We start from the raw sequence: 27,096 nt of genomic DNA on the forward strand, positions 1-27,096 counted from the left end.
TGTGCTTGCTCAAACGTAGAAGGCTAGAAGGTCACTAATATCACCAACCATGAAGAACAGAGCACTATGTGCTTAAAGTTATTCGATATTCTAAATTCTATCAGTGCCTGCTATCAACAGCCAACTGTCACTGGTAGTCAGGGATGGATAACTGCACGGGCCTACCGGGCCCAAACCCAGAGGCCCAAGGCGTCAGAGGGCCCAAGCCATTGCATGGAATCATTGCCTCAATATCATCACATCATATAAACACCATAGGCTATGAATCTGATTGAAATAAAGTATTGGCCATCCCCAAAATGCACCAGAATACAGGAAATCACATCAAATAAATGTAAAAAATGTCCCCCGCAACAATTAGTGGGGGGCCCTTAATACATCTGGGCCCAGGGGCCAGAAAGTTCATAATCCGTCCATGCTGGTAGTGTCTCTCTTTCTCTTTCTCTCTCTTACACACACACACACACCTGCCTGTTTGTCTAGCTGATCCTTTACCCTTTCTTTTCTTCACACTTACATAGGCTTCGGAAGGCCTTACAGACTTCAGCTGGTACTATGTAAAAGTCTATTAAACTTGATTTAACAGAGATCTCTGCACTTTGTGCTCTGAAAAAATGTTTTATAATGTTGTATTGTTTATGTGCTCCACTTTTGCACACTACGTTGTAGAATATCTTTGCTTTTTGGCACCAAACCCTATGCTATAATACCAGCAGTGTGAGGTTTATGGACAAAACACCAAATTGATTTGGGTCCTTAAAAACCTTCAAAAAAAATGGAGACATGTTTTTTTTTACTCTTAAGAACCCCTAGAACAAAGATATAATACTCTCCAAAAATGAACATGCGAATCCCACAAGCCCCCAAATTAGACACATACAGTAGGCCCCCCTACTATATACCTGCATGTGTAAAATCCACCTTTGGGTGGCATAAACGCCTCATCACCCGTGTGTAGCCTAAAGCAATGTCAGCCTATTTGTACGGCTGTCACGTATGTCAGGTAAAACTTAAAACGTTTACTCTGGCTAAATGGGGAAAACATTAGAAGGGAAATTGAAAACATTGGAGAATGCGGGCATCGATCCCGCTACCTCTCGCATGCTAAGCGAGCGCTCTACCATTTGAGCTAATTCCCCACGCCGGAGCGGTGCGTTCGGAATTTTTTTTTGTAACACTGGCCACTGGTGTTCTGCCATATTGGAACGTTTGTGAATCGTGACATCAAGGTTGGTTCCGCGGCCTAATGACATCAGCTTTGCGGACGAGATGTCGACTGGAGTGGGAAGTAGGTTATACTGTTTTTAAAGGTTTAGCTGTTATTTACTATTTAAAGGGAGTGATAATATATACAATAACGATCACATGTTCGTGTAATGCTATTATTATTGGAAACATTTGGACATTTCCATGCGTAAAGAAAAGAAAAATAGAAATGCTATGGCTAATGTTAGCTACTTTAGCAGTGAGTGGTGTTAACAATATTCTAATGACATTAGCCATTTAGCCAACCTATACATCCATGAAATAGAAATACAGGATGTGTTGTATGTACTGGGGTTTTTGTTTTGTTTGCTAATTTGTAAGGCAGTGGATGGGTTAGCTAGTTGTTATTTATTTGGTTTAGCCTCGAAGCGGCTAATGTTATTTCGACATATAGCAAGAAAACTAGCGCAACCTAACGTTAACGTTAGTCATCAAAACATTGTTCTTTAAGGGTAACGTTAGCTGGCTAACAATACACAGATCTATAATAATGTTATTTTACACCACGTTTTGCTTTGATATCCCGCTGTCAATCAGGTAGTTAAGCTGCTGGGGTCTAGCAATCCATATAATTGTTTATTTCCAATGCTAAGCTAATTTAGCGCCATGATCCATGTCATAGCTAACGTTAGCTCTCTCTGTGGCCCCGACTCTTTTGTCTGTCACCCGCAGAGCACAAGATGCTGTCCCTGGGGCCCACGGAGCCGTGGTCAGTCAGGGAAAAACTGTGCCTTGCTTCTTCTGTCATGAGGAGTGGCGACCAAAACTGGTAAATAGAGAAACAAGTCATTCAGAATTTGTAACGTAATAAATGCATCTTATAGTCCGGAAAGTTTGTGTGGTTTGAGGTAAGACAGTGTTGTATGTGTCCATACATGATGCATATCCCCATGATATTACATAATGTTTTTCACTTGTGCCCTATATTACAGTTTATCCTAAATATTGTGGTGGCCACATCTGTTTTGTTGGGCTAATATGGTGCACCCTCACACAGGTAAAGGTGTAGGCCACTGTTTACCTAGTTCAGCAGAGCTTGCAGCAGACCTTCATGTGATCAAACCTTTTGAATCGTATTGCAATTATGCTGCCAACTGTCATTGTCAAAGTTACAGCATTTTGAAGATAATGACAAGTGCAGTGTCAGGCATTAGGATTGTGTGCTCTTGAAAAGCATATTTATCTGAATGTAATCGTGAAGGACATTATCATTACCATAGCTTTTAGGGACAAATCTATGTGGGAATAGGTCAGTGTATAATCATAAAGTGCATATAGTGCCATGTTGTACCACATTTCATTCATAGACAAATACTTAGTCAATTACATTGCCTTTTCTTTCTTGTCTCTGAGGTAGAACAGTGATTTGAATCTATGGTTTACAGTGGGGAGAATAAGTATTTGAACCCATGATAAAGTTGACTAAAATGCTCATTGGGTTCAATGCAAATCAAACCAGATAATAGGCTAACTGAAAAACACACCATGCCAATCTCTAGGTATGGTGAAGGGTATGTGGTGATGTGGGGCTATTTTAATTCCAAAGGCCAAGGGAACTTTATCAGGATGCATAGTATCCTGGATCCATGAAATAAGTGGCCTTTAAAAATAAAAAATCTGCCTGCCTCTATGGGAATTTAACATTGGGGTCAAATACTTATTGCCCCTGTAATTTAAGGAAGAACATTTATTTATTTACGATACATTCTTCATTCACTAAGAAAAATTGGTGTCCTTAAAGGTCAAATTTACTATTTGTTTTAAGATCAATTTCTAACAGATGTTTTTATATTTTTCTTTTTAGTCAACTTTAGCATGGGTTCAAATACTTATTCTCCCCACTGTATATAGCATTGGCACTTTGTACACTAAGTGCCCATACATTAAGCTTCTTCCACATAGATCACACGTGCCTATTAACTATCCCACATACAACTTTTTAGTCCTTAGAAAATCGTCCGCCCTTCAAAGTTTGGGCCAGGTAATGAATAATTTGAAACTATGAATGTCCAAACATTTCTTCCCAGAAAATGCATTTTTCAGGCTGTAAAACTAAATAAATATTGAGAGCTGACAAATACATGAAAACATTTGGATTTGAACAGAAATATTTTATAGGCCTTGGTTTTGTGACCCATACATGATATAGACAAGGATTGAACAAAGCCAGAGATGGTGCAGCTACAGTCTTACCTGATTGAACACAGAATGACCCATGTACCTTGTAGGGATGTAACGGTATGAAAATTTAACCTCACGGTTATAGTGACCAAAATTATTACGGTATTTCTAAAAGTGTGTTCAATATGTTCAGAAAGCACTGATGGGCCTAAATACTGAAATAGTTTCAAAAAGTGTCCTGTTCACTTTTTTCTTCATGTTTAATTGGTGATGTGCTTATAGCTTAACTTACTCTACCATAACTTAGAGTTTGCTATTTCTGTTATTTGGATCCAATGAGACCAAAGTAAGCGTTCAAAATAAAACTAGGCTACTGTATTCTCTTGATAACGTGAGTGGAATGGATTTAATGTGGACACGAACATAAAGACGCAGAGTGGCTACATGATACAGTGCACATTTTGCAGTGAAATTGTTCTGCCTTTTAAAATCAACCATCAATTAGACAACAGAATCAGTAGGGTACCAGTTTTGTTTCATTGTACCAGGCCTACTGTATGTCAAAAGCAGGCTTGGATGAAGCTGGGAAGGATTAAACACACGGTTTCCACACTGCGGTAATCAACCGTGATAATTATGATATTTGAAAAGAAAACGGTAATTGTTATCGTCAACATTTTTATCGCGGTTTACCATTATACCGGTAATCGTTACATCCCTAGTACCTTGTCTGTCCCTAACCCTGACCTCTCTCCTGCAGGGTATCAGTCAGCAGAGCTATCAAGCCTTTCTCTGAGCCAGGCCGCCCCCCAGACTGGTTCTCCCAGAAGGTAGAGGTTCTTTAGTTACTATCTACTAGAATGGACACAGAGTGATTGAAAAAAAAACAAAAAAAAAAAACACGACAGCTCAGGGATGTTAGTGCTGTTGTTTAAGTGTTGAGGACAGCTCAGGGATGTTAGTGCTGTTGTTTAAGTGTTGACCTTTGACCTTTGCTCTCTTTGTGACCTCTGCAGCACTGTGCTTCCCAGTACTCTGAGCTGTTGGAGACCACAGAAGCACCAAAGTGAGTGGCCAAGTTATCTTGTTTTGGTGTATTGCATTGGCATTTTTGCAGTTATTTATGTGTGTTTTTTTTAGTCTATCAACATTTCATGGAAAGTCTAGCAAAACTCTCGGAAATCTGCCAATTGAAGTCTAAAGCATTAGCTTTGTCAGAATACCTACAAGCCTGTGTACAGATACATGTGTGTGTGTGCATTTCTGTAATGTAAACTTGGAGCCCTAGGCCATTTGGAACTTTCTTGGCAGAATGTTCTAGAACAAACTGTGTGTTTTTGCAGACGCAAGCGTGGGGAGAAGGGTGAGGTGGTGGAGACCATCGAAGATGTGATTGTGCGCAGATTAACAGCTGAGAGGATCGAGGAGCTGAAGAGACTCCTGAAAGACACACAGGAGAAGTACAGGTACCCTGTCCCTAACCCTACAGATACCTTCTGCCTTACCTGCCTGCTGCTTTACCAGTTTCCTATGGACTGCCTTTGGGCCGTTTCTAAACTCACCTCCACTACACCCTCTTCCCACCAAATTCCATTCCATTTGTGGCGTGCCGCGTTTAGTGCCCTCCCAGTTAGTGAGGAGTGGAAGTGGGTTATAAGCGAAGTCACATAGGCACATAAGACATTAGAAGTATGTGCTAAGAAGTAAGTAAGTAATTGGCTGTCATTGGGGCTGTAGTGGAGGCTAAACGCAAGTAAACGCAGTTTATCCACCTCTGAAATTTCAGAAATAGAGTTTATCCACCTCTCAAAAGAGTTTATTCACCAATTGCAACTTTTGACAGTAAAAAAATCACACTGTATTATCCACATTCACAATATGTACACTCATCAACACTCTAGGAACTATTAAATACCATTGGTATTGTTATAAACATTGATTAATAACCTCCGCCATCATCAAACATGTTCTGAATGCCTTTTTTTAAAATCTGATACTGCATGGCACCTTACCGTGACCAAAGAATTCATAGTTTACCCACCTCTTATTTTACCACTACACTCCTGGCTGTCATGGAGGGAGAGACACATAATTGAATAAGAGTGTATATCCTTTATGCCACAGAGTGAGCTTATAGGGTATCCACATCAGGGCTCAGCTTTTAGTTGAAATGATGGGAAACATTTTGATAGCCAAACATCGATTTAAATAAGTATCAGATGCTTCCCTTTGAGAGCCATTAGACTGAGTTTTCTGGGCCATACTGAGGCTTAACAGGGTTCTTTTTTCCTCTCTCTCTACAGGAAGTTGAAAAAGGAAGTTGAATTGATCCAGGCAGGCCACATGGACTCCAAGCTGGACGAGGTGTGGGGGGAGATCGAGCAGTAAGACAGCTGTCCATCTTCCTGTGTGTCTCTGTCTCACGAACACTCTCCTGTCCTCTGGTGTCTTAGAGAATGTTTGATGCAACAGAATAGTGTTTTTTGTGTGTGTGTGTGTGTGTGTGCGCGCGTGTGTGTGTGTGTTTAGTACCTGACCTTGTTGTCATCTCTCCCACGGTGTTTTCCTCTGGCAGGAAGAGGAAACAGGATGAGGAGGAAGCAGATCAAAAGAAGAGGGCCACGGAAGCAGCCTATCAGGGTACAGCCTCCATTCTCTATAGGCACACCCTTCCACACTTGTACACTGACACGTGTGCCATGTGTCACACACGTCCCGCTACGGCCTGTCTGTCTGTCTGATGAGTACAGCGTCCAGCGGCAAACACACACACACACACGTCCCGCTACGGCCTGTCTGTCTGTCTGATGAGTACAGTGTCCAGCGGCAAACACACACACACACACGTCCCGCTACGGCCTGTCTGTCTGTCTGATGAGTACAGCGTCCAGCGGCAAACAAACACACACACACACACACTCACACACAGACACTCAGTGTGTCACTGCATGCTGTCTTCACATGCCCACACGTTTTCTGCAATGCACTACCTCTGTCACACTCTCCAGCTCTCACACTCACTTCCTGTCTTCTAAGCATGTTTTGACGTCACTGTGTGTGTGTGTGTGTGTGTGTGTGTGTGTGTGTAGTTCGCCAGGCTGCTAAGAACACACCCAAGCGTGTGCCCAGCGTGACTGTGCGCTCCCCTTTGGGCGCCAGCTCCCCTGTCCTGGACCCGCCCAGCAGTGACGTCAGCCAATCACTGACAGAGGAGCCCTGCGCCAGTCCTGCGGTGAGTCAGCTGGATGTGTCGGCATGGCAATCCCTCCCAGAAAAACAAAACAAAAACAAAACAAAAAAACAGTAGTAAACATATCACGAGATTTATGTAAAAATGAAAAAAGAAAGAAAAGCACTTGCCATGCTTGTCATGACTTAATCATGTATTGTCTGTGCGTACTGAGAGGCCTCAAGTTGGAGGAATGGAACACTACAGGAAGTCAGATTTGATGGACAGTTTCTTTCCCTCTCCCCACCCTTCTCCCTCTCTCTCTCTTTCCCTATCTCCCTCTCTTTCTCCCTCTCCCTTTATTTCTTCCTTTCTCTCTCTCTCTCTCTCTCTCTCTCTCTCTCTCTTCCCCTCTCTCCACCCACCTCACTGGCTCTGTTCTGATCTCTCCCCTTTTGTCTCCTCAGGCTCCAGCTGTGGCCGTGTTCATGCCAGTGGAGGCAGTTGGGCCTAAGGAAAGCCTGGGGGCTCTGGTAGACGACTCCCCACAGAAGAAGCTTCTGGCCCAGAAGGCCACGCCGCCCCCATCCCCTCTCCTCTCCGAGCTCCTGAAGAAAGGGAGCCTCATCTCGGCCAGCCCACGTCTGGTGAGCAGAGAGGGGGAGACCAGGATGGAGGACTGGGATTAGGAAGTGAGAGGGGGAGACCAGGACTGAGGACTGGGATTAGGAAGTGAGAGAGGGAGACCAGGACGGAGGACTGGGATTAGGAAGTGAGAGGGGGGTGGAATAAAGGATTGAAGAAGAAGGGGAAAGGGTGATGGCAGCATAGAAAGACGTAGTTTAGACTGCAGACCCAGACTAGGGAGTAGAATAGAGAATTGGGAGTAGAATTGGACTAGGGAGTAGAATTGAGAATTGGGCAGCATGAGAGGCAATGGTGATGATATTGATCATGTATGGTGATGGTGAAGATGATTGTGATGCAAATGATTAGTGTAAGAACATTCTAATAATGCCGATAGTACCCGTGATCATTCTGGTCACTATTAGTAATATTGTGATGTTACATTGTCATACTGTAACATCTCTAAAAATGATGTTTATGGTTGAAGTGGCCATTTGGAGTAAAAGCTGCTGTGATGATGACTGATTGATGGGGATTGTCATGTGTTTTTAGGTGGTGGAGGGAGAGGTGGCAGCTGCTCTGAGCAACGGCTCTCATGGAGTGGAAGTTCTCACCACGACCTGCACCATGCCCCAGGGACAGGACATCACAGCAGGTAGCTACTGCAGCACACGCATGCCCACTTCTGCTCTCCCAGAGCAGCACACGCATGCCCACTTCTGCCCACTTCTGCCCACATCTGCTCTCTCCCACAGCAGCACATACATGCCCACGCATGCCCACTTCTGCTCCCTCCTACAGCAGCACACATATGTCCACTTCTGCTCCCTCCTACAGCAGCACACATATGTCCACTTCTGCTCCCTCCTACAGCAGCACACATATGTCCACTTCTGCTCCCTCCTACAGCAGCACACGCATGCCCACTTCTGCTCTGTCCCACAGCCCTACTCTCTCTCATGCCTCCTGTCCCTCTGATGCTCTGTGTCTCTAGCTGCCTTTGTTAAAGAGCTTTATGATCGTGTTGGGCTGCGGCCTTTTCTGTACTTGCCACAGATCAAATCCATGGTGTGCACAGAAAAGTTCCAACCAGTCTAGTGTGTGTGTTGTGTATTAGTGTGTGTATGTAGTATAGTGTTCTAAGTCTTGACTGCACCTTGTGCTGTTTAATTGTAGCATTCATTGTTTGTTAAAGTGCCCATACAGTAGCAGTGTGGCTTGTGAGACAGTGTGTTAGTGCTTTACGTGTGTATGTGTGTGTCTATCTGTGTACATTTATGTGTCTGTGTGTCAGATGCGCCTACTCTGTCCCGCCTCCTGGAGACCACCCCTCAGAGTCACCACGGCAACAATGCAGACCCCCCTGTTAACCATAGCAACAATGTAGTAGCCCCCACCCAGATGGACCTCCCAGCCCCACCCACTACAGGTCTTGCTGTTTTTTCATTCTGTCGGTCACTCCCACCTCTCACTTTTCCTTCACTTCGCATCTCTGTTTCTCTCTCACTTTTCTTCCATACAATCTCTCTCTCTCACTTTTCCTCCATCCTCTCTCTCTCTCTCTCACACTTTTCCTCCATCCTCTCTCTTTCTTTTTCTCACTTCTCTATCCTTTTTATCACTCTGTTTCTCTCACTTCTATTCTATCCTTCTCTCTGTTTTTCTCTCTCCCTCTCTCACTTCTCTATCCTTCTTTCTGTTTCTCTATCCTTCTCTCTCTATCCCTCTCTTTCTTCCCCATCTATCTCCCTCCCACTCTTCCTACACACACCTACTGTTTATCTTGAATTAGTTTGTACATGAAGTAATAGTCATTGGGTCTCCCCTGCTTTGGAGTAACAACCTATAGCGTTTAAAACACCTGTGTTGCTGCAGCATTAGGTCCTTCAGGAGGGGTTATACCACAGTAGTTTGGCCTTCTAGTGCATGCATGTGTATGTGGGTTTGTGGGTAATGTAGTGTTTGTGGAGCACATGCGGATGATCACTTATGTGTGAAGGTGCAGTAGTTTTGCTCGTAAACTCTTGTGGGCTCAGTGTTGTGTAGTTGTAATGCATTTGAATTGCAATGTCTTTGTGGGCAAAGTAGAGAAAGTGACTGAATTGCTTGAGTTATGGGCACTGGGTTTTAGATTTATGTTGGAAGTCTATGGGTTTATGGGTGATACAATGATAGGGGGTTTAAATGTGAAGCAGTGGCCCTGGGGGTTGTGTTTAATGCGTGCTATGGGTGTGGGTGTTTGTGGGTGAAGAATGATGTCCTGTCTCTAGTTGCAGTGGAGGAGGGGCCAGCGCCGCCCAGCCCCCAGCTCCAGCAGCCCAGAGAGGGGGAGATGGTGGAGGACCTAGTGGCCGTGTCATACATGGAGGAGGAGCTGGATCTGGCCACAGTGGGGGACATCATCGCCATCATAGAGGAGAAGGTGCTGGAGACACACACACACACACACACACATACCGTATATACATATACACACACAGTGGGGGACATCATGGCCTTCATAGAGGAGAAGGTGCTGGAGCCATATATATATACACACACACACACACAGGTCTTTGTTGGTGTGATGCTACAGGTGTCTAATGTATGCATAAACATATATGCACCAGTCATATCACAGTATTAGCATTATATCGGAACTCCCCCTATTACAGTCGGTCCCGTATTTCCGCCGTCTTGCGTGTATGTGTCACTTAATATCCATTTCTATACAAACCAAGACGGCGGATTCCTAAAGAAACGCAAGCACCCACACCATAGGTCTATCTACATTAGCTATGTACCAAAAATGACATTTTACCGTGACTCGAAGAGCTGTAAACAGTGTTGTAAGGCTGCGTGTACACAACCTCTTGGAGCTCCAGTGGAATTTTAATTTCATGACGAGAATTCTCGGTCTAACCGTTCATGTGCCGTTGAAACGGCGTAAATAGGCGACCCATCAGGCCAGCAATATAACTCCGAACGTGGTAAACAAAATCGGATATTTCAGGCAGTAAATGCTCCCGTTAAGAACCAAACCAGATTTTGTTCAAATCTACACATTTATGGCTACTGAAAAATGCAAGGTTAATTTAGCAAATGTTATTTTGAAGTGTTAAAAAAACATTGTTTTAGAATTTCCGAACAAAAGTGATAATTGGGGGTGTTGCGCTACTTATCCAATAAGAAAATAGGCTAAATGTCTTGACATGCAGCATATAACTATCATATCTGCTATTAATGCTGTTCTAACACTTGACATGCTACTAGCGTGTTTTGCTATGCTGTTTACTTACACCTTATACTGTCTCTCTTTTCTTTGCTGCTCTCTGTATCACTCTCTTTCCCTCTCCACCGTCTTGCCCTCCTCTTCTCCCTACTCTCCTTCCTGCAGGTGGACGAATCGGTGGAGGCTCTGGATGCCGCAGCTGTGGAGGCGGCCCTGTCCCTGTGTGAGGAGGCTGGGGGCCACGCTCTCCCCAGCCCCTGGGAGCCCCAGGCCTTCAAGCCCCTGGAGTCGGGCCCGGAGCCCCAGCCTAGCCCTTCAGCAGCAGCAGTTGTAGCCCCCGTCCCAGAGACGAGCACCCCGGGCCCCAGCGGCGCGTCTGAAGAGGGGGACCAGGCGATGGAGGTTGGGGTGCAGGTGCAGAGACAGATAGAGGGGGGTTTGGAGGTGCCAACGGAGGTGGAGGACTATAACCAGCAGGGGGCGCAAGGGCAGGAGAGGGGGGCTGACACAGGGCATGTCCATGGAGCTGTCGCCGTGGTGGCGAATGAGGGGGTGGCCATGGAGATGAAGGGGGAGGGGGAAGGCGAAGGGGAAAGGGGGGTGGAGGAGGGTTTGACTGAGGAGGCCAGAGCGCACAGCCCCATCATCAAGCAGGAGCAAGAGGACTGGAGCCAACCGGAGTCTCACGCGCCGTGTCTGGGTAAGTGTCTCTCACACACACACACACACACACACACACTGCTAGAGTGAATCAGCCATGCAGTCGCAGATGTGCACACTTCTGATGTCATCTTCAAGCTCTTATAGGCCCAATCCGGACTCACAGACTCTCAGACTTTGCTGCACGTTCTCGCAAAATTCGTAAGGGCTTAGGGCTGTCCCAATGTCGTATTTCTAAGGGTGTGAGGGTTTGAGTACACACTTACCGAGCCCTTTCCGTGAGTCTGCATCAGTGCAGACTTCACCAAAGGGAACCCACAGTTCAAAGCGTTGTGACGTTTACCGCAGAGACCATAGGGAAATACGAAAATTACAAAGGTAAACAACTGCACGACACACAACCAGCTTGTAAAACAAGAGTTTGAAAGAATGTGGAAACAGGCAGGCATCTCCTGTGCCTTGGCCATGTGAAAAGTAACAAACTTAAAATGAAAATTCCCAAACCGGCAAGTATCAGCAACATCTTCACCAACGTCACCAAGGTAACATGTGATTTCATAAAGTGCTGTCCCAAACCCATTCATACCTATCTGAGCACATGTGGCCTCACACACTCACTCATTTAGCACCCGAGATCAATTAAAACTGTGAGTCTTTAGTCCTCAGAGCTCACTTTGGGATTGGCCCATAGAAGCTATTATAAATCCCCCATGGGTCCCTACGAGTGAATACAGACAATGCGTCTGCACTCTGGTATGGTATGGGCATAATGGTTTGTATACACGCTCTCTTTCAGACTCGGAGGACAGCTCCGCATCAGGGAAAGACTCAAAGGTAAGGACCGTGTGTGTGTGTGTGTGTGTGTGTGTGTGTGTGTGTGTGTTGGAAAAGTCTCACAGATGAATTGTATGTCATACATAAGGACCTAGAATCCTAGAATAAAACTGAATGAAGGAATTGCTCTGATTTGTTTTGATGTGTGTCTCTCTCTCTCTCTCTCTCTCTCTCTCTCTCTAGGAGCTGAAGGAGGAGGATGGAGGGAGTGAGGTGGATGGAGACGAGGCCATGCTGGAGAAGGAGTGTGGTGAGGGGGATGGCGAGGGCTCGTACATGTCAGAGGTGGAGCCGCCGGCCAGCGAGAGCGAGGACGGCTACGGCACACACTCCCAGAGATACACCACGGCGGACTCCACCGCCAGCAGCCCGGCCTCCTCACAGTTGTAAGGCTCACTCTGTGTGTGTGTGTAGGGGTTTTTATTAAGATGCATGAACGTTAAATAGTATTATTGACAAAGTGTAAACCGTCTGAATAAATGTTTTCACTTTCTTCAACCGTTCTTCTACTCCCTTGTCTCTCTTCTTCGCTTTCTCTTTCGTTCTCTTTTTCTTTCCCTCTCTTTCTCTATGTTCCTCCCCCACTCGTGCCCATCTTTCTCAGTTCCATGTGCAGTGAGGATCAGGAGGCTCTTCAGGCTCAAAAGATTTGGAAGAAATCCATCATGCTGGTCTGGCGTGCAGCAGCCAATCACAGGTCAGGTTACTGATCTCACATTTAACTACAGCCAATCCCTGCTCAGCTCACTAGCCTCCGCGGTGAACCAACCATATTGATTTCCTGTATTTAATTTTGTTAAATCTTGTATGCCTAAGGAATCATGCATGTATTCATGCAGATTCTGTCTCACTCACACACACATGTTTGCTTATGCGCATATTTATATGTTCACACACATTTTAGTGATTGTCTATGAGCATGTTTAAGTCTTTACGATTGTCTAAGAGCACGTTTAAGCCTTTTGCTGTGCTGCTGTTCTGAAATGACAGGAGTTCCCACTCGTGGTGTTGATGTGAATGGGATGTTGTGTTTCAGGTATGCCAGCGTCTTCTTGCAGCCTGTGTCTGATGACATTGCTCCTGGTTACCACAGCATTGTACACAGGTAGGTGCTGACTGCACTGTATCCAGATGTGTTAAAGTAGCTCACCTTTCCACTGCATTGGTAGTCTGTTAAGGAGAAAATGGCTGCAGGATTGTAAACACACCTCTATACGAACACAGACACACACAGACTCAAAAGATCAGATGTAGGGTTGGTTGTCTACACAATGGTACACATTGAGGGACACACACAAAACAGGACACCACTGACATAGAATGCTATACATAATTCACACACATAGACACTCCCACTCATTGCTCCTGTCTCCCCCAAGGCCCATGGACCTGTCGGCCATCAAGAAGAACATCGAGATGGGCGTGATCCGCACGACGGCGGAGTTCCAGCGGGACATCATGCTGATGTTCCAGAACGCCATCATGTACAACAGCTCGGACCACGACGTGTTCCACATGGCGCTGGAGATGCAGCGCGACGTTCTGGAGCAGGTGCAGCAGTTCCTCGCCACGCAGCTCATCATGCAGACCTCCGAGGCCAGCATCGGCACCAAGAGCCTGCGCGGACGCGAGGGCGCACGCAAGCAGGACGCCAACGAGAAGGTGTGACACACACACACACACACACACACACACACACACGCGCGCGCGCACACACAGCCACATAGACATTCATAATAACAGCCACACTTGTGCACTCATAGCTGCGCCCCAAGACATAGACCAATACCACTGCGCGCGCACACACACACACACACACACACACACACACACACACACACATATTAACACACATATAATCATCACACACACACTCTGACACATAGACGTTTGTGATAACAGGCACATTTGTGCACAGATAAGATGCACATAACGTTTTGAGCCCCAACACATAGACCAATAATATCAAACACACATAGAATATGAGAAGTTGATGCACACACACTTCACAAAGTAACACACACACACACACATGCACAAATGTATATGCATTCAATCATATACGTGTACGTTTCTGCCAGTGCACATAGTTACATAGACATTTAAACAGAAGACACATATATATCATCTAGATATATCTTAACTCTTGGTCCTCAGCCCGACATAAAAACTTAGAGGCCTGTGGGGGTAAGAAACAGAAGCACCACTACTGATTCACTGACAGTCAGGAATACATACTTTTTAAAAACAAATCAACACACTGACCTACATCTAACCCAATGCGCCACAGTGCTAAACGTGACTGTGTGAGTGAGAATGGGAGCTGCTGGTCTTGTTTGTGGTCGCGTTGCTGGCTGTGTAAGCTGCATGTGTTCCACAGACCATACGTGTGTGTGTGTGTGTGTGTGTGAGTATATATGTGTGTGTGCCATCCAAACACTCACATCTCATCTGAAGTCCATCTGCAGAGATCTCTCCTCTCTCCTCTCTGTCTTGGCCTGGCCACTTAGTCGTCCCTGTTCAAGCACACATTTACCTGCATTTACTCATATAGCAGACGCTTAACCAGAGCGACACAGACACACACACTTTAGGACTTTAGGAGGAAACACAAGTGATCTCGGACACACACACTCACACACAAATACTGTACACAGTACCTATGCCTGTATTGCCACTTACAAAAGGACTTCAGGAAGAAAACACACCTGCACATGTGTTCATGTACAAGTGATCACACACACACAGATACTGTATTGACTGTATTACCTATATGCATATTAAGTCTATGACTATTTAAATCTAATTTATATATTGCTACATACACTCACACATTCTGTGTCATAACCTCCTTAAGGTAGCCTACTTCTGAACATGTCATTTAATACTGTATGGCATGAGAATACAGACATGAAAAGACATTTTTTTCTAATAATAAGCTAATGCATTAGCCTACATGCACAGCACAATAGTAAGCTAATGCATTAGCCTTAAGGGTGTCACGATTTCGATTTTATATCGAAATGGATCAAAATTACATCTGAATCTCGAACTTCGAACTTAAAAGTAGAATCGACGATGCAGCCACACCCCCAATGTCACGTCCAGCATGTATGCCAAGACGCACAAACACACACGCACGTGCTAAACTGCAGCGTCAACACTAGGGATGGCAAAATTTAAAAAAAAATCTTAACCGGCCACTGAGCCTCATTAAACGGTTAAAGTCGGTCACCGAAAATTCTATAACTGCCATTTATGATAGCCGTGTCCTGTCGCGCGTTTTCTCTGCCCGTGAAACAAGTTATCCCTCCATTTTAGAATGGTTAGGCTCCCGTCACACAATGTTAGTTTGTGCCCTTTGTATTATACATTTTCCCCAATCATTGTCCACTACTTGTGGAGGAATAAGGGTTTTGTTTTGGGGAGAAAAATAATTGCTTTCCCTGCGCACCCACGCACAGGCACACATTACGCACAACGTCGACCTTCCATGCAACGTGGCACCGAGCTCGGGTTATAAAAAGCTCACGTTACAAAGTCACAAACAGAGAACGCTACATTTGGTGGTGTTACAGGAAAGTATGTTAACCAACGTCTTCGTAAAAAAAACTTACCTTTGCAATAAGTTCCTGTCATCATGCCATTTAAGTACAGATGAATAATAAAACACAACAAGTAGGCATATGCTAAGTTAGTCTTTCGTGTCTTCGTTTGCCATTACATTGTTACAATTATCATCATGCCATAGTCACGTGTGTGCGCAGTGTAATAACAGACGCTGGCTGGCATTCGGGAGCTTTAAAAATAGTGTTTTTTTTTTTAACCGGCGGCAGACAATTTTAAGCGGTCAACATTGATTCGGTCAACCACCGGTTAAACGGCTACCGGTTAACATCCCTAGTCAACAGTCCTCTAATTTTAGGCTGCAGCCAGTTAAAATATACACATCAACCTACCGAAATCAAAGCCCCTCTTGCTACTTTGAAATCACCGGTGTGGAAGTATTCATTAATTCACGTCAATTAAAACTAACTTTGCCTACTCAACTTAGCAAGTGAAAAGGTGATCTAGTTACAGTCCAAAGTTACTTTAAGGCTTAAAATGCACATTGATAAGTACATATTCCATGAACACTAACCTTAGGTCTCTTCGGAGTGTGCGGAAACAATCAAATTATCATTCTGTGTTGTTTCATTTCACTATGTTCACGTCTCTGTTTTAGCCTAATGTTAGTTCTGTTTACATTACAACCTCGCGGTTGGAACGGTTTCAAAATAAAAAGCGGTTTCAAAATAAAAGCCACCCGAAACAGTAAAGGAAAAGGCCAAAAAGTAAATAACATATAAGGAATGCATTAATAGTAATATTAAAAAAAGATCGAAAATCGAATCGTGACTTTAAAATCAAAAATTATCGAATCGAGGATTTGGAGAATCGTGACACCCCTAATTAGCCGACATGCATATTAGCCGACATGCACAGCACAATACCAGAGCTGCCAACTCTCCCGCATTAACTGTGAGATTCATTCATTTGATTGGTTTCACACGCTCTCACGCCAATCAAATGTGTGAGCGTTACCAGCTATGTAATAGTAAGCTAATGCATTAGCCTACATGCACATTAGCCTACATGTACATTAGCCTACATGTACAACACCATGTGGTGGATGTGAGAGAGGTCAGGTGTGTGTTTTGTGAGAATGTTAGTATCATTTGTGTTTAAGTGTCATCATCGCTGGTAAGTGTCCATTTTCATTTAAGCTGTGGTGTGTGTTTGTGGGAGTGTGATGGTGCGTGTGTACCATTTATTTTTGCAGTAAGTCTGATTTTTTTATCAAAACAACTGTGAGGGAAATAGAGCAAACGGGAGACACAGAGAGAGAGAGAGAGAGAGAGAGAGAGAGAGAGAAGGAACGAGAGTGAAAGATAGAAAGCGACAGATGCCGTTTGTGCCCAACTGTAAGTGCTACGATACTTAGAAACGTTACCTGTAGCTGCGCTATTTCCCTGTCCTCTGTTCTGGACCTGCACACCAGTAGACTCTTTTGCTCTTTTTGCTCTCTCTTTCTCTCACACAAACGCGCTCACAAATACACATACACATACACCTACAGACATAAAAAATGATCAGTCTCTTATCATTTACCCCACATTAGGGTAATTTCTCCTTCTCTCCTCTCCTCTACTCACCTGCTGTCATCCCTTCATTTCCTGGCTACCCTGTGTGCAAGTGTGTGTGTGTGTGTGTGTACATGCTGCTCTTGCCACCATCACACCTTTGTGTTTGAAGCCGTCAGTGTGACTTTACCTTGCTGGCATCTTTTGTTGGTGGCTGTCTCATTCTACTGTGTGTGTGTGTGTGTGTGTGTGTGTGTGTGTGTGTGTGTGTGTGTGTGTGTGTGCTAAATCTTGATCCTGCTGCTCACCCAGTGGAAATGGTTACTTTTATAAACTGTATCAGTAACACACAGGTAGATTACATGAAATGGCAGAAATGGATATGTTGATTATAATGTTGTTGGAAATTGTTATTCTTTTTATGATTGTTCACTTTTGTTGTCAGATTGTCTTTGTTTTTGAATGTCACTGGTGACTTCATTTTCATCATGCTTTATCATGTAGAAATTACTTTGGCTTTTAACTTTTTAGATGAGTTTATCTCGCATAGAGACACACACGTACACACACAATTACAGTCAGTAGTAATATTAAGTATTACCTCTGTGAAAATCTCAGGATCTCTTTTCTAACAGTAAGCAAACCGTTCTGTGTTCACTGCTTATTAATGAAACACACACCTATATTCAGTGCATGTGCTCATCCTGGTTTGACTATGCTCTCTCTGGGCAATCTGGTTCTAGAACCAACCTGCATTGGACGTCCTAAGAAGGCGTATCTGTGAAGAGGTGTGTGTTCACAACCCCCTCGTTTCTCAAGTGTGTGTGTGTGTGTGTGTGTGTGTGTGTGTGTGTTCACTTTGAAAATCACCTTTGCTTTGTCTATCGGGTGCTATGTGTGTGTTGTTATTGGGGGCTTAGTGGCACAGATGTCACCTGATGTCTCCTAAGCCCTGCTGTTTACGTCTGTGTGTGAAGCTTGTCGCTCTAAGACACGAGCTTCTGTTCACAAGGTTTGTGAGACTAACAATCTCTGGGGTCCAGCGGGTAAGAGTTATCACCTGTGTGCGTTCTTCTATGTGTGTGTGTGAAAGAGAGAGTGATGTGTGCTTGTGCGCATGTGCCTGCTCCTATAGCTTTCTTGTTGTCTTCTCTTTTCTCTGTGGTCCTGTGCTATATTCTTGCTTTGCTCTTTGTGTGTGTGTCTGCACTTGTGTGTGTGTGTGTGTGTGTGTGTGTGTGTTCTCGACTTGGTCTTGGTCTGAGTAATGTGCGTGCATCCCTGCTCATTGTTCTTTGCGTGAGTGCAATCTCTTCCTCACTGTGCTCTTTGTGTGTGTGTGTGCGTGTGTGTGCGCGCGCTTGTGTGGGTGTGCGTGTTCTCTCTTCTCACTGTGCTGTTTGCCCTCCTGCAGGACTCTATCCCCATGGCTTCTCCCGCTTTCCTACTCTCTCTCTTTGTAAGTATCCAGGGATAGGCTCAGGTTATTCGTGCACGCACGCACACACACACACACACACACTCTCTCACTCTCTCTCACTCTCTCTCTGTCTCTCTCTCTCTCTCTCTCTCACACACACACACATTCACACACACACACATTCGCTCTTTCTCACTCACACACACACACATCCATATACTCTGTCTTGAACATATAGATATGCAACTGCACAGATACATGAACACACACACACACACACACACACATTCGGGGCGGGGAAAGTGAAAGGTGTGCAGGGCCAGAAACACACACTTTCACACGCTCATATGTGTGTGTGCGTGTGTCTTTCTTTCTCTCTCTGGAAATGTCTTGACTTTTGGCGAAGCTTTCATTCTTCTGAGAACTCGACTATAATCTTTGCCTTAACCCAGCTAGAAAAGTTGTTCGGTCCTCTAAAACATCAACGCAATTCCGTTAACTTAAATATAATGTTTCAGCTCAACCACAAAGATTGAAATCGATTTGTTCGCAAATAGAGAAGAATCCTCTCAGCTTACAGAATGCAGAATGTGAACGTGTAAACAGTTTATTGTGTGCTAATATTTTTTGCGCATGTTCTGATGGTTTATTCCAGTTAATCATGAGCATCTGTCTGTGACTTTTCTATTACTTTTTAAAAAAAATGAGAGCATGAGCTCAGTGTACAAGTCCTTTAAATAATTTAGCCAAAGGTGCAAGTTCTTAAATGCAACACATAGCAAGAATGAATCACACACTCACACACGCACTCCTAAGAATAGCATATCTAATAGCATGTATCCAATGCAACACAAACATACTGGTTGTGAAGGCTGAGGTGTTGCAAAAGCACTCTGATCAGAGTGGTTTGGTGCAAGTTGGGTGCTTTGGGCTGGTCATCGGAGACCTCACTCTCCAGCCTGCAGGGCAGAGCCACTTGTCCTTATCTCTCAGCTTCCCATGCTCTAGTACTCTAGTGGCAAAAAAATATTTTAATTTAGATTGAATTATTGTTGATAAATTGATTAGTTTTTGTTATATCTAAACTGTTAGTGAGATGTCTCTGTAAAGGGATAAAGTGTGGTGTTAATGTTAATGTGTTAATCAATTAAATTCCCAACAATTTGACAACAGCTACTTCTGGAGTAGGCTATTCAACTAGCTCGCTTGCGAGACTCAGGCTGTGCAGTCGGCACCCGCTTCCTTATTTGGTTTTGGGCTGCCAGGTTTTATGACAAAACAGTTGAAATTGAAAGTAAGTGATCATGTATGTGTAGGGTGTAGTTCATACACAATCTGGCAACCTGGGAGATGTCAGACTAACAGAAAAAATGAATGGATCAATTATTTTAAAATTAAGTTTGATGGCCATGCAAATTACGGGAGTTTTCTGGGAGAAATAATAAAACGGGAGGGTGCTGTGAGATGACCTTGAAATACGGGAGAACCCGGGAAAAATGGGAGTGTTGACAGGTAAGCACCGAAGCCTTCAGTACAAAAGCATGTTCAGTCCTTGCGTCAGTTACACAGGGCTCGGCAAGAGCCTTTGGTATTGAGGCATATTCAGTTCTATACCAGTAACATACACCTGGCCATGGTCTCATCCTTATTTTGACATACATGACGTGACGTACAGATCCTGTCTGATCCTGAAACGCCAAGAATGCACTGATGAGAGTAGGCTTGTTACTGTTCAGTAGCTAAACTAAGTGGTAAAGCATATTGCAGCCCTTTTCTCTCCTTCTCTCTCCTGGGTGCCATAGAATTTGAAAAGTTGATTAGGTGTAAGGGACGTTCTTCAACTTCAGAATTTAAGTAGGGGAAGCGACGACAGCGTCAGGAATAAGAACGCTTTGTGTGCTTTTATTTATTTATGCATTTATTATTTAGCAATTATTGCTTACAGAACAGTCAACATTTCTAACAGAACTCTCTTTGGTTTTATCTGCACCCCCTTGTGTCAGTGAGGGTGAAGTACACTCAGTACACACTTTTTTTGTTTGTTTTGGTGTGTGTGCGTGCATGCTAGCGGTAAGTTGTGGTTAGGATGGTCACCAGGGTTGCGTTTCTACAAAAGTTAGCTGTGTCATCGCTAAACCACCGTGGTATGACGCAACGTTCGCTCAAACAACGATCTTGTAACACCAGAGTCTAGAAGTCTAGCCTAGATAGTCTAAAAAGTGTGTCCAGTGTAAATGATGTCAGGCTATAAGTTCAAAGCACTTTCCAGTGTTAATGATGTCAGGCTATACGTTAACACTGTCCAGTGTTAATGATGTCCGTCATGCTATACGTTAACACTGTCCAGTGTTAATGATGTCAGGCTATACGTTAACACTGCACTGTTAATGATGTCAGGATAAGTTAACATTGCAGTGTTAATGACGTCAGGCTATAAGTTCAAAACACTGTTCAGTGTTAATGACGTCAGGCTATAAGTTAACACTGCAGTGTTAATGACGTCAGGCTATAAGTTCAAAACACTGTTCAGTGTTAATGACGTCAGGCTATAAGTTAACACTGCAGTGTTAATGACGTCTGGCTATAAGTTAACACTGCAGTGTTAATGACGTCAGGCGTCAGGGTTGATGGTGAAAAATGTGTCCTGCACATTACTAGAGCATCTGTAGAGCTACATCATACATAGAAATTATAGAGAATGCACAACAAACATAATTAATAAAAAAAAATGTTTTTGTTGTGTCGCAATTTTTCTTAATTGCAGCGTCTGCTTAGCCTGACAAGCCAGACCCACATCAAGATGTAGGGCAGTGGTCCCCAAACTACGGCCCGCCACCTCGTTTTGGGTGGCCCCCCAAAACATGTCGGTAGTATAGCATCTGGCCCACACGGGAGTACGACATCGTCAAACTATAACCTCCGCAATTCCCCCCATTCATTCTCTATGGCGAGTCTTAGCAGTACACATGTAATACTCTTTTTGTCCACTGGTGGTTGTTTTGGCGCTGTTTCGCGTTTGCCATCAAAAACGGAATTAAATGTAGTCCTACCTGCAAACAATGTAAGAGGCCTATGCTGACTGCATCAGTGCTCAAAGTATTCTAAAAGTTTATCAATGAATTGTTAATAACTAACTAACTTATATTCAAGTCATATTTCTGGGACTTTCTGGGATAATTATTTTTATTTGTTCAAATGTTCATACAATGTTCACAAGTTCAGGTGAGTGAAAGTTAGAATGGTGGTCATTTCAGACCACTTCAGCACTTCATAAAATTCTCATAGTTTGAGAACTTTAAATTTTCAGAGTTCAGAGTTCACACATTTTTAATGAAATATACTTTCGGGACTACCTGCTAATACTTTTGGGAATGCAAAAGTCTTTTTATTAGTATTATTTAATTTGAGGTACATTTTACACTGATATGGCATGATGGCAATATAAACACAGCTAACAATGGTATTAAATTGCAATAGCCTATAGATTAAATGTAATGGAATATTCACCTAAGGTAGACTGCTGTTGTTCACAGCACTAAGCTATTTATAAGTATATATACTTTTTAGATCCCGTGAGGGAAATTTGGTCTCTGCATTTAACCAAATCGGTGAATTAGTGAAACACACTCAGCACACAGTGAACACACAGTGAGGTGAAGCACACACTAATCCCGGAGCAGTGAGCTGCCTGCTTCAACGGCGGCGCTCGGGGAGCAGTGAGGGGTTAGGTGCCTTGCTCAAGGGCACTTCAGCCGTGGTCGGGGTTCGAACCGGCAACCCTCCGGTTACAAGTCCAGAGTGCTAACCAGTGGGCCACGGCTGCCCTTTATGGTTACTGATATACTCCGAGTCTCTGGCCCTCTCTTACAGCCAGGCATAGTAAGCTGGCCCTCGGAAGAAAAAGTTTGGGGACCACTGATGTAGGGTCTGGGAACTTACCATTGGCACTGCTTAATCCGAGGGGCGAGATAAACGGTTGTCTTTCAAATTTCCTCTGCACGCAATAGGATAGTGCTACAACTCATGAGTCCCATGCATTTTCCCACCAGCGGAGCTAGTTAGCTAGTTGATCAAATTTTTGCCAATTTAAAAAAAGCTTAACTCGAGGCGCTGTTCGCCAGCAGCAGCATCTATCTTCTTTGTTTTCAAGTAGCAGGAAATTCACGCGGAACCGTCGCCGACTGTATATACAATGTGATTGGCCTAATAGAAGTTTCATTTTTTCCAGCTTGCAAGCCAACGGAGAGTTGCTAGACTACACTGGCTGCAAATTACATCTGCTGCCTCTAGGGTGCGTCTAGATTTCTAGGCTAGCATCTGCTCACATGCAGGCGTGGACGAGTAGATGTTGTGGACGTGGTTGTGTGTGTTGGTGTGTGTGTGTGTGTGTGTGTGTGTGTGTGTGTGTGTGTGTGTCGGTAAGTTTTTTACGAAGACGTTGGTTAATATACTTTCCTGTAACACCACCAAATGTAGCGTTCTCTGTTTGTGACTGTAACGTGAGCGTTTTATAGCCCGAGCTCGGTGCCACGTTGCATGGAAGGTCGACGTTGTGCGTAATGTGTGCCTGTGCGTGGGTGCGCAGGGAAAGCAATTATTTTTCTCCCCAAAACAAAACCCTTATTCCTCCACAAGTAGTGGACAATGATTGGGGAAAATGTATAATACAAGGGTACGAACTAACATTGTGTGACGGGAGCCATTCAAAAATGGGGGGATAACTTGTTTCACGGGCAGAGAAAACAGGACACGGGTATCATAAATGGCAGTTATAGAATTTTCGGTGACCGACTTAATGAGGCTCAGTGGCCGGTTAAGATTTTTTTTAAATTTCGCCATCCCTACTCTCGACCTGTCGTTCCAAGTACCAAACTTCCCGCCCATGTTTGCGATTGATCATTGGAACTACCCTTTCTAGAAACACCAAATCCAAGAATGACAGTTCTAACTACAAAGACTGTGATGAAGGTTAGCCAGCGACCCTTTCTAGAAATTCACCCCTGGTTGGTTTAGGCATGAAAAATGTGGTGTATATTGTGATTTTGTTGTCTCAAACAGGTACGATTGGACACACATTTGAACACAGTGTCTCGATCTATGTATTATGCATTATCTTACACACTCACTGTCCCGTGCCCCCTTCCTCAGACTCTGGCAAACTCCCCTGTGTTTTCACTCTGATACACACACACACATACTCATGCTCTCTTGCATGCTGTGTATGTGGAAAGCTGCCTTTCATCTGCTATGATCTGCAGTTCTGAAAAAGTGCCTTTTGTCTGTCTGCCTACCTCCCCCCTCTTTCTCGATTCTCGATTTCTACTACCCCATCACCCCCCCCCCCCCCCCTCTCTCTCTCCCTCCTCCTTCCATCTCTCCGTTCCTCTGCTGTTCAGGACGGAGGCACCAGAGGGCGCCGCAGTGCCATCGAGGCTGACCTCAAGATGAAGAAGTGACCTCAAGATGAAGAAGTGACCTCAAGCCCAAGTGGACATGCTTTGCTGAACGGGAAGAGGCCGGGTTCCACTGACTGTGGCCCAGTTCTGTTCCGTGGAGAGGAGCCGAGTTCTCTGCTCTAGAACTCCTAACATTATGATTCAGGAAATCTATGTACTTCATCCTGCTCAGGCTATTCAGAATGTACCATCATCACCATCCTCATCCTCGTTAACTTTAGCCATGGTCCTGCACAGCCTGAATGCAGTGGCACTGTATGTGCATCAGAGACACACACACACACACAGACACTACACATCACATAAACACACACAAACCCCACAGATGCGCACACTGTGGATCAAGCGTAGGTGTTCATTGCCCCCAGTACATGGACTTCTGAAAAAGTACTAGTTGTGATGAAGTTATAGGAGCAACCATGTATTCATGTCTAAATTCTGCAGTTTGCAGGCTCACACTTGCAAGAAAATTATTTGAATTCACTGGCGGTATCAAGGTACCAGAAGTGCACATCTTATCTTTGTACCTTAGTTGTCCCAGATTCCCATCAACACCATTGTTTGTTTTGTGAGTTCAAACTGGAAATCCTAGTAAGATTAAAAGGGTTGTGGTAGGTTTTATATATTTCATTTGTATATCTTGTAAGTTGTGGAGAACAGACATCTAGTACAAATGTGACAAGCTGATTTGGTCAGTATTTTCCATATTCAGAGCAATGCAGACTGTTAAACATTTAATCAAATGTTTTGCATTGTTCTTGATGTGGTAGAAAGGGTAGTGTCTTAGTGTCACCATGACTGGAATGTTTAGCATTTGTAAGATGCTTGTTTACTCAAGCCTTAGGGAATTGGTCATCAATGTTAGAAACTGGTGTGAAGCAGTTAGTCTAGCACTGACTTACACAACCACGGTTACCCAGAACAACCGTAACACATGGGTTGTATGTAAAACTCTTGTACACTTACACTTTCCATGGCTTCATGCTGACGTGTGTGTGTGTGTGTGTGTGTGTGTGTGTGGAGGCCTTCTCCCCCCCCCCCCCCCCCCGGGATTGTGTGTGCGCTTGGCAGTGCTTAAGAGAATTCACATGCAACTTGCAAGTGTTTTACCACCTATATGTGTTCCAGGTGTTGGTTGTGAACTAAGCAGCTAGTTTTGTACATAAGAAAGTCAGTATATGTGTACAGATTTTTAGTGTAAAGGCTGTGTTGTCATGTAAGAGTTGAATAAAGGAGGTTGTGAGAAACCACAAGATTCTGAGGTCTGTAAACATATTTATGTAACTTGGTTCACTTCAGTGGGAATACTGACAAGGGTCACATATAAAACCGTAGCAAAGACATGTGAGCAAGACCAGCTTGCTCACCACACATATACTGTCAGATGCAACCACAGGTCAAATAAAAAATAAAAATAAATAAAGCTGTAGAAGTTATAATTTCATACAATCACTCCAGCCTTTTATCCTTGAGCAAATATCCATCACAGTTCAGCTGTCACAATAAACAAACTATAGACACTCATACAACCTCCCCATGCTGGTCAATAAATAATGTTTCACAGTTGTACCACCCAACATAAAAGTAAAATCGTGCCAGTAGTTTGCGGTCTTAACCAGTCAACAATCCAAAATAGAACGAGTGCTTCTTTAGAACTGTGAAGCTTAACGTTCTGCTAACAGCATGACCCTGCTGGATCAACCTTGAGTGAGCACTTTAGATTAGTGTAATAGCCTACAAGGAAGCTCTTGTCTAGAAATTGCATGCCTAAATCAATTCTCACCTCAGCACATTTAACTGTCCATACACAATTACACGACAGTGTAAAATACTTAAATTGACCCGTAATCCAAAATCAGCGAATTTAGGCAGCAACCATTATAGTGAATTACTAATGACATTCACATAGTTGCCATTTTACCCACAATGGCCTAATAAGAAAAAAAAAAAACCCTTCTCAGGGAGTGTGCAAAACAACAAAACAGCTATGCAAAATAAAATGTAAAGTAATATGTGCACGATAACCTAGATAGTGAAAATACTGACACTGCCCATTTACTGTATAGTCTAAGCATAGGGTAACTAGACCTAGCCCTACATCTAAATTCTAGAACCATAAATTGTGCTCCTGGATGGTTGGGCTGGCCGAAGAGTAGAGTTTCTGTTTAATGAGCCGGTACTCTGGTCGAAGGCGGAGCATCTTGTCGGTCCCGAAGAGATTCCTGAGGGGTGGCCAGCCGTCCTGGTCCGGTCGAAGCACGACAGAGAGCTCGAAAGTCGGAGTGAGGTGATCCATGGGGACGACGTTGCCAAGTTTCTGGAGTGCGCCGTTGGTCTCCAAGAACAGGTGAATTAGTGAGCCCCGGAGCCCGCACGGTTCATCGGTGGAGGCAGCGAGGATGTCTCGCGCAATATATGAGATCATTCGGCGCGGAAGCAACAGCTCTCGGCACCCGAGACTGGACGTCTTGGCATCGGACAAACATCTCTCAATCCGATGGACCAGATCTAGCTGGATGCTCCGCTCTTCCCTCTCCTCTTCCAAACTGCACTCCGATCCAAGACCTGCGCAACAAAGAGAACGATTAGTCATGGTTTCATGTTAAGACTGGTGACGTTTTTATTCTGAGCACATTAAGCAAATGACCTCCAATCTCCCCGGGAAACGAACACAATCAGCCCCTTTCTAGGTCCATGTGCTTGGTCATGGGACGCACTGAACAACTATTGGAATTAACCTTTGTTACAGTAGGCTAACGAAAATGGGACTGGGTTACTGACATACTCCTGAAATGTTACATCAGATAACTCAAATGACTACATTTAGGCTAGTCTATTCAATTCCAACATAACTCGACTTTTTTATAGGCTATTCCTAAGAGCTGAGCTAACGTCGAAAATGGAATATGGATATGACAGACTATGCCTACTTACTTGAGGAACTAATTGCTTTCTTAAGTCCATCGCAGGTTCTCAGGCGGTCTTTGTCCATGGTGAACCGAAACGCAAACTTTCTTAGAAACTCCCCAACGCTTTCTTCTTCCATCCCGACGGACAGTCCTGTTCCGAGCACAAGAGCGGGGGTATAGACCATTTTTCTTTGAAATTCTCCGATACTTCGCCCACCTTAGACACAGGTCGTAGGGTTATGTTATCCATGTATGTTTGTGAGTAGAGCTTGAATGCAACGGGTACAGGTTCTGTGTCGC

At 44.1% G+C, this 27,096-nt stretch overlaps 2 protein-coding genes and 1 non-coding gene across 5 annotated transcripts; 1 reads left to right on the top strand and 2 right to left on the bottom strand.

Annotated features, from left to right (window-relative positions):
* Positions 1-1,066: 1,066 nt before the first annotated feature.
* Positions 1,067-1,139, bottom strand: trnaa-agc. Its single transcript has one exon. It is a non-coding gene; the product is annotated as a tRNA-Ala (tRNA).
* A 9-nt stretch (positions 1,140-1,148) lies between these two features.
* brd8b (bromodomain containing 8b) lies at positions 1,149-25,140 on the top strand. 3 transcript variants are annotated; one of them, XM_042061158.1, is made up of 20 exons: positions 1,149-1,288; positions 1,939-2,035; positions 4,148-4,217; positions 4,404-4,453; positions 4,731-4,853; positions 5,691-5,771; positions 5,963-6,027; positions 6,477-6,619; positions 7,024-7,203; positions 7,736-7,838; positions 8,478-8,612; positions 9,454-9,605; positions 10,560-11,094; positions 11,851-11,888; positions 12,072-12,274; positions 12,493-12,585; positions 12,925-12,993; positions 13,268-13,550; positions 18,426-18,470; positions 23,828-25,140. In XM_042061158.1, exons 1-20 carry the CDS (start codon positions 1,270-1,272, stop codon positions 23,885-23,887), a joined length of 2,544 nt encoding a protein of 847 aa, XP_041917092.1. In that variant the 5' UTR covers positions 1,149-1,269; the 3' UTR covers positions 23,888-25,140. The 3 variants fall into 3 exon arrangements, with proteins under 3 accessions (XP_041917092.1, XP_041917093.1, XP_041917094.1); XM_042061159.1 differs by lacking the exon at positions 18,426-18,470; XM_042061160.1 differs by lacking the exon at positions 8,478-8,612.
* A 5-nt stretch (positions 25,141-25,145) lies between these two features.
* On the bottom strand, positions 25,146-27,096 carry si:ch211-39i2.2 (uncharacterized protein LOC449866 homolog). The gene is made up of 2 exons (XM_042061161.1): positions 26,822-27,096; positions 25,146-26,452 (listed from the first exon to the last, which is right to left on the bottom strand). The coding sequence occupies exons 1-2, from the start codon at positions 26,979-26,981 to the stop codon at positions 25,995-25,997; spliced, it is 618 nt and encodes a 205-aa protein (XP_041917095.1). The 5' UTR covers positions 26,982-27,096; the 3' UTR covers positions 25,146-25,994.

This window comes from Alosa sapidissima, chromosome 14 (assembly GCF_018492685.1).
Source record: "Alosa sapidissima isolate fAloSap1 chromosome 14, fAloSap1.pri, whole genome shotgun sequence".
Taxonomy (NCBI): domain Eukaryota; kingdom Metazoa; phylum Chordata; class Actinopteri; order Clupeiformes; family Clupeidae; genus Alosa; species Alosa sapidissima.

Coding starts and splice junctions, on each gene's coding strand:
- brd8b (XM_042061158.1), top strand. Junction 8,613..9,453: donor CCCAGCCCCACCCACTACAG/GTCTTGCTGTTT, acceptor TCCTGTCTCTAG/TTGCAGTGGAGGAGGGGCCA. Junction 11,095..11,850: donor GTCTCACGCGCCGTGTCTGG/GTAAGTGTCTCT, acceptor GCTCTCTTTCAG/ACTCGGAGGACAGCTCCGCA.
- si:ch211-39i2.2 (XM_042061161.1), bottom strand. CDS start 26,981: ATGGTCTATACCCCCGCTCTTGTGCTCGGAACAGGACTGTCCGTCGGG. Junction 26,453..26,821: donor GAAAGCAATTAGTTCCTCAA/GTAAGTAGGCAT, acceptor TTTGTTGCGCAG/GTCTTGGATCGGAGTGCAGT.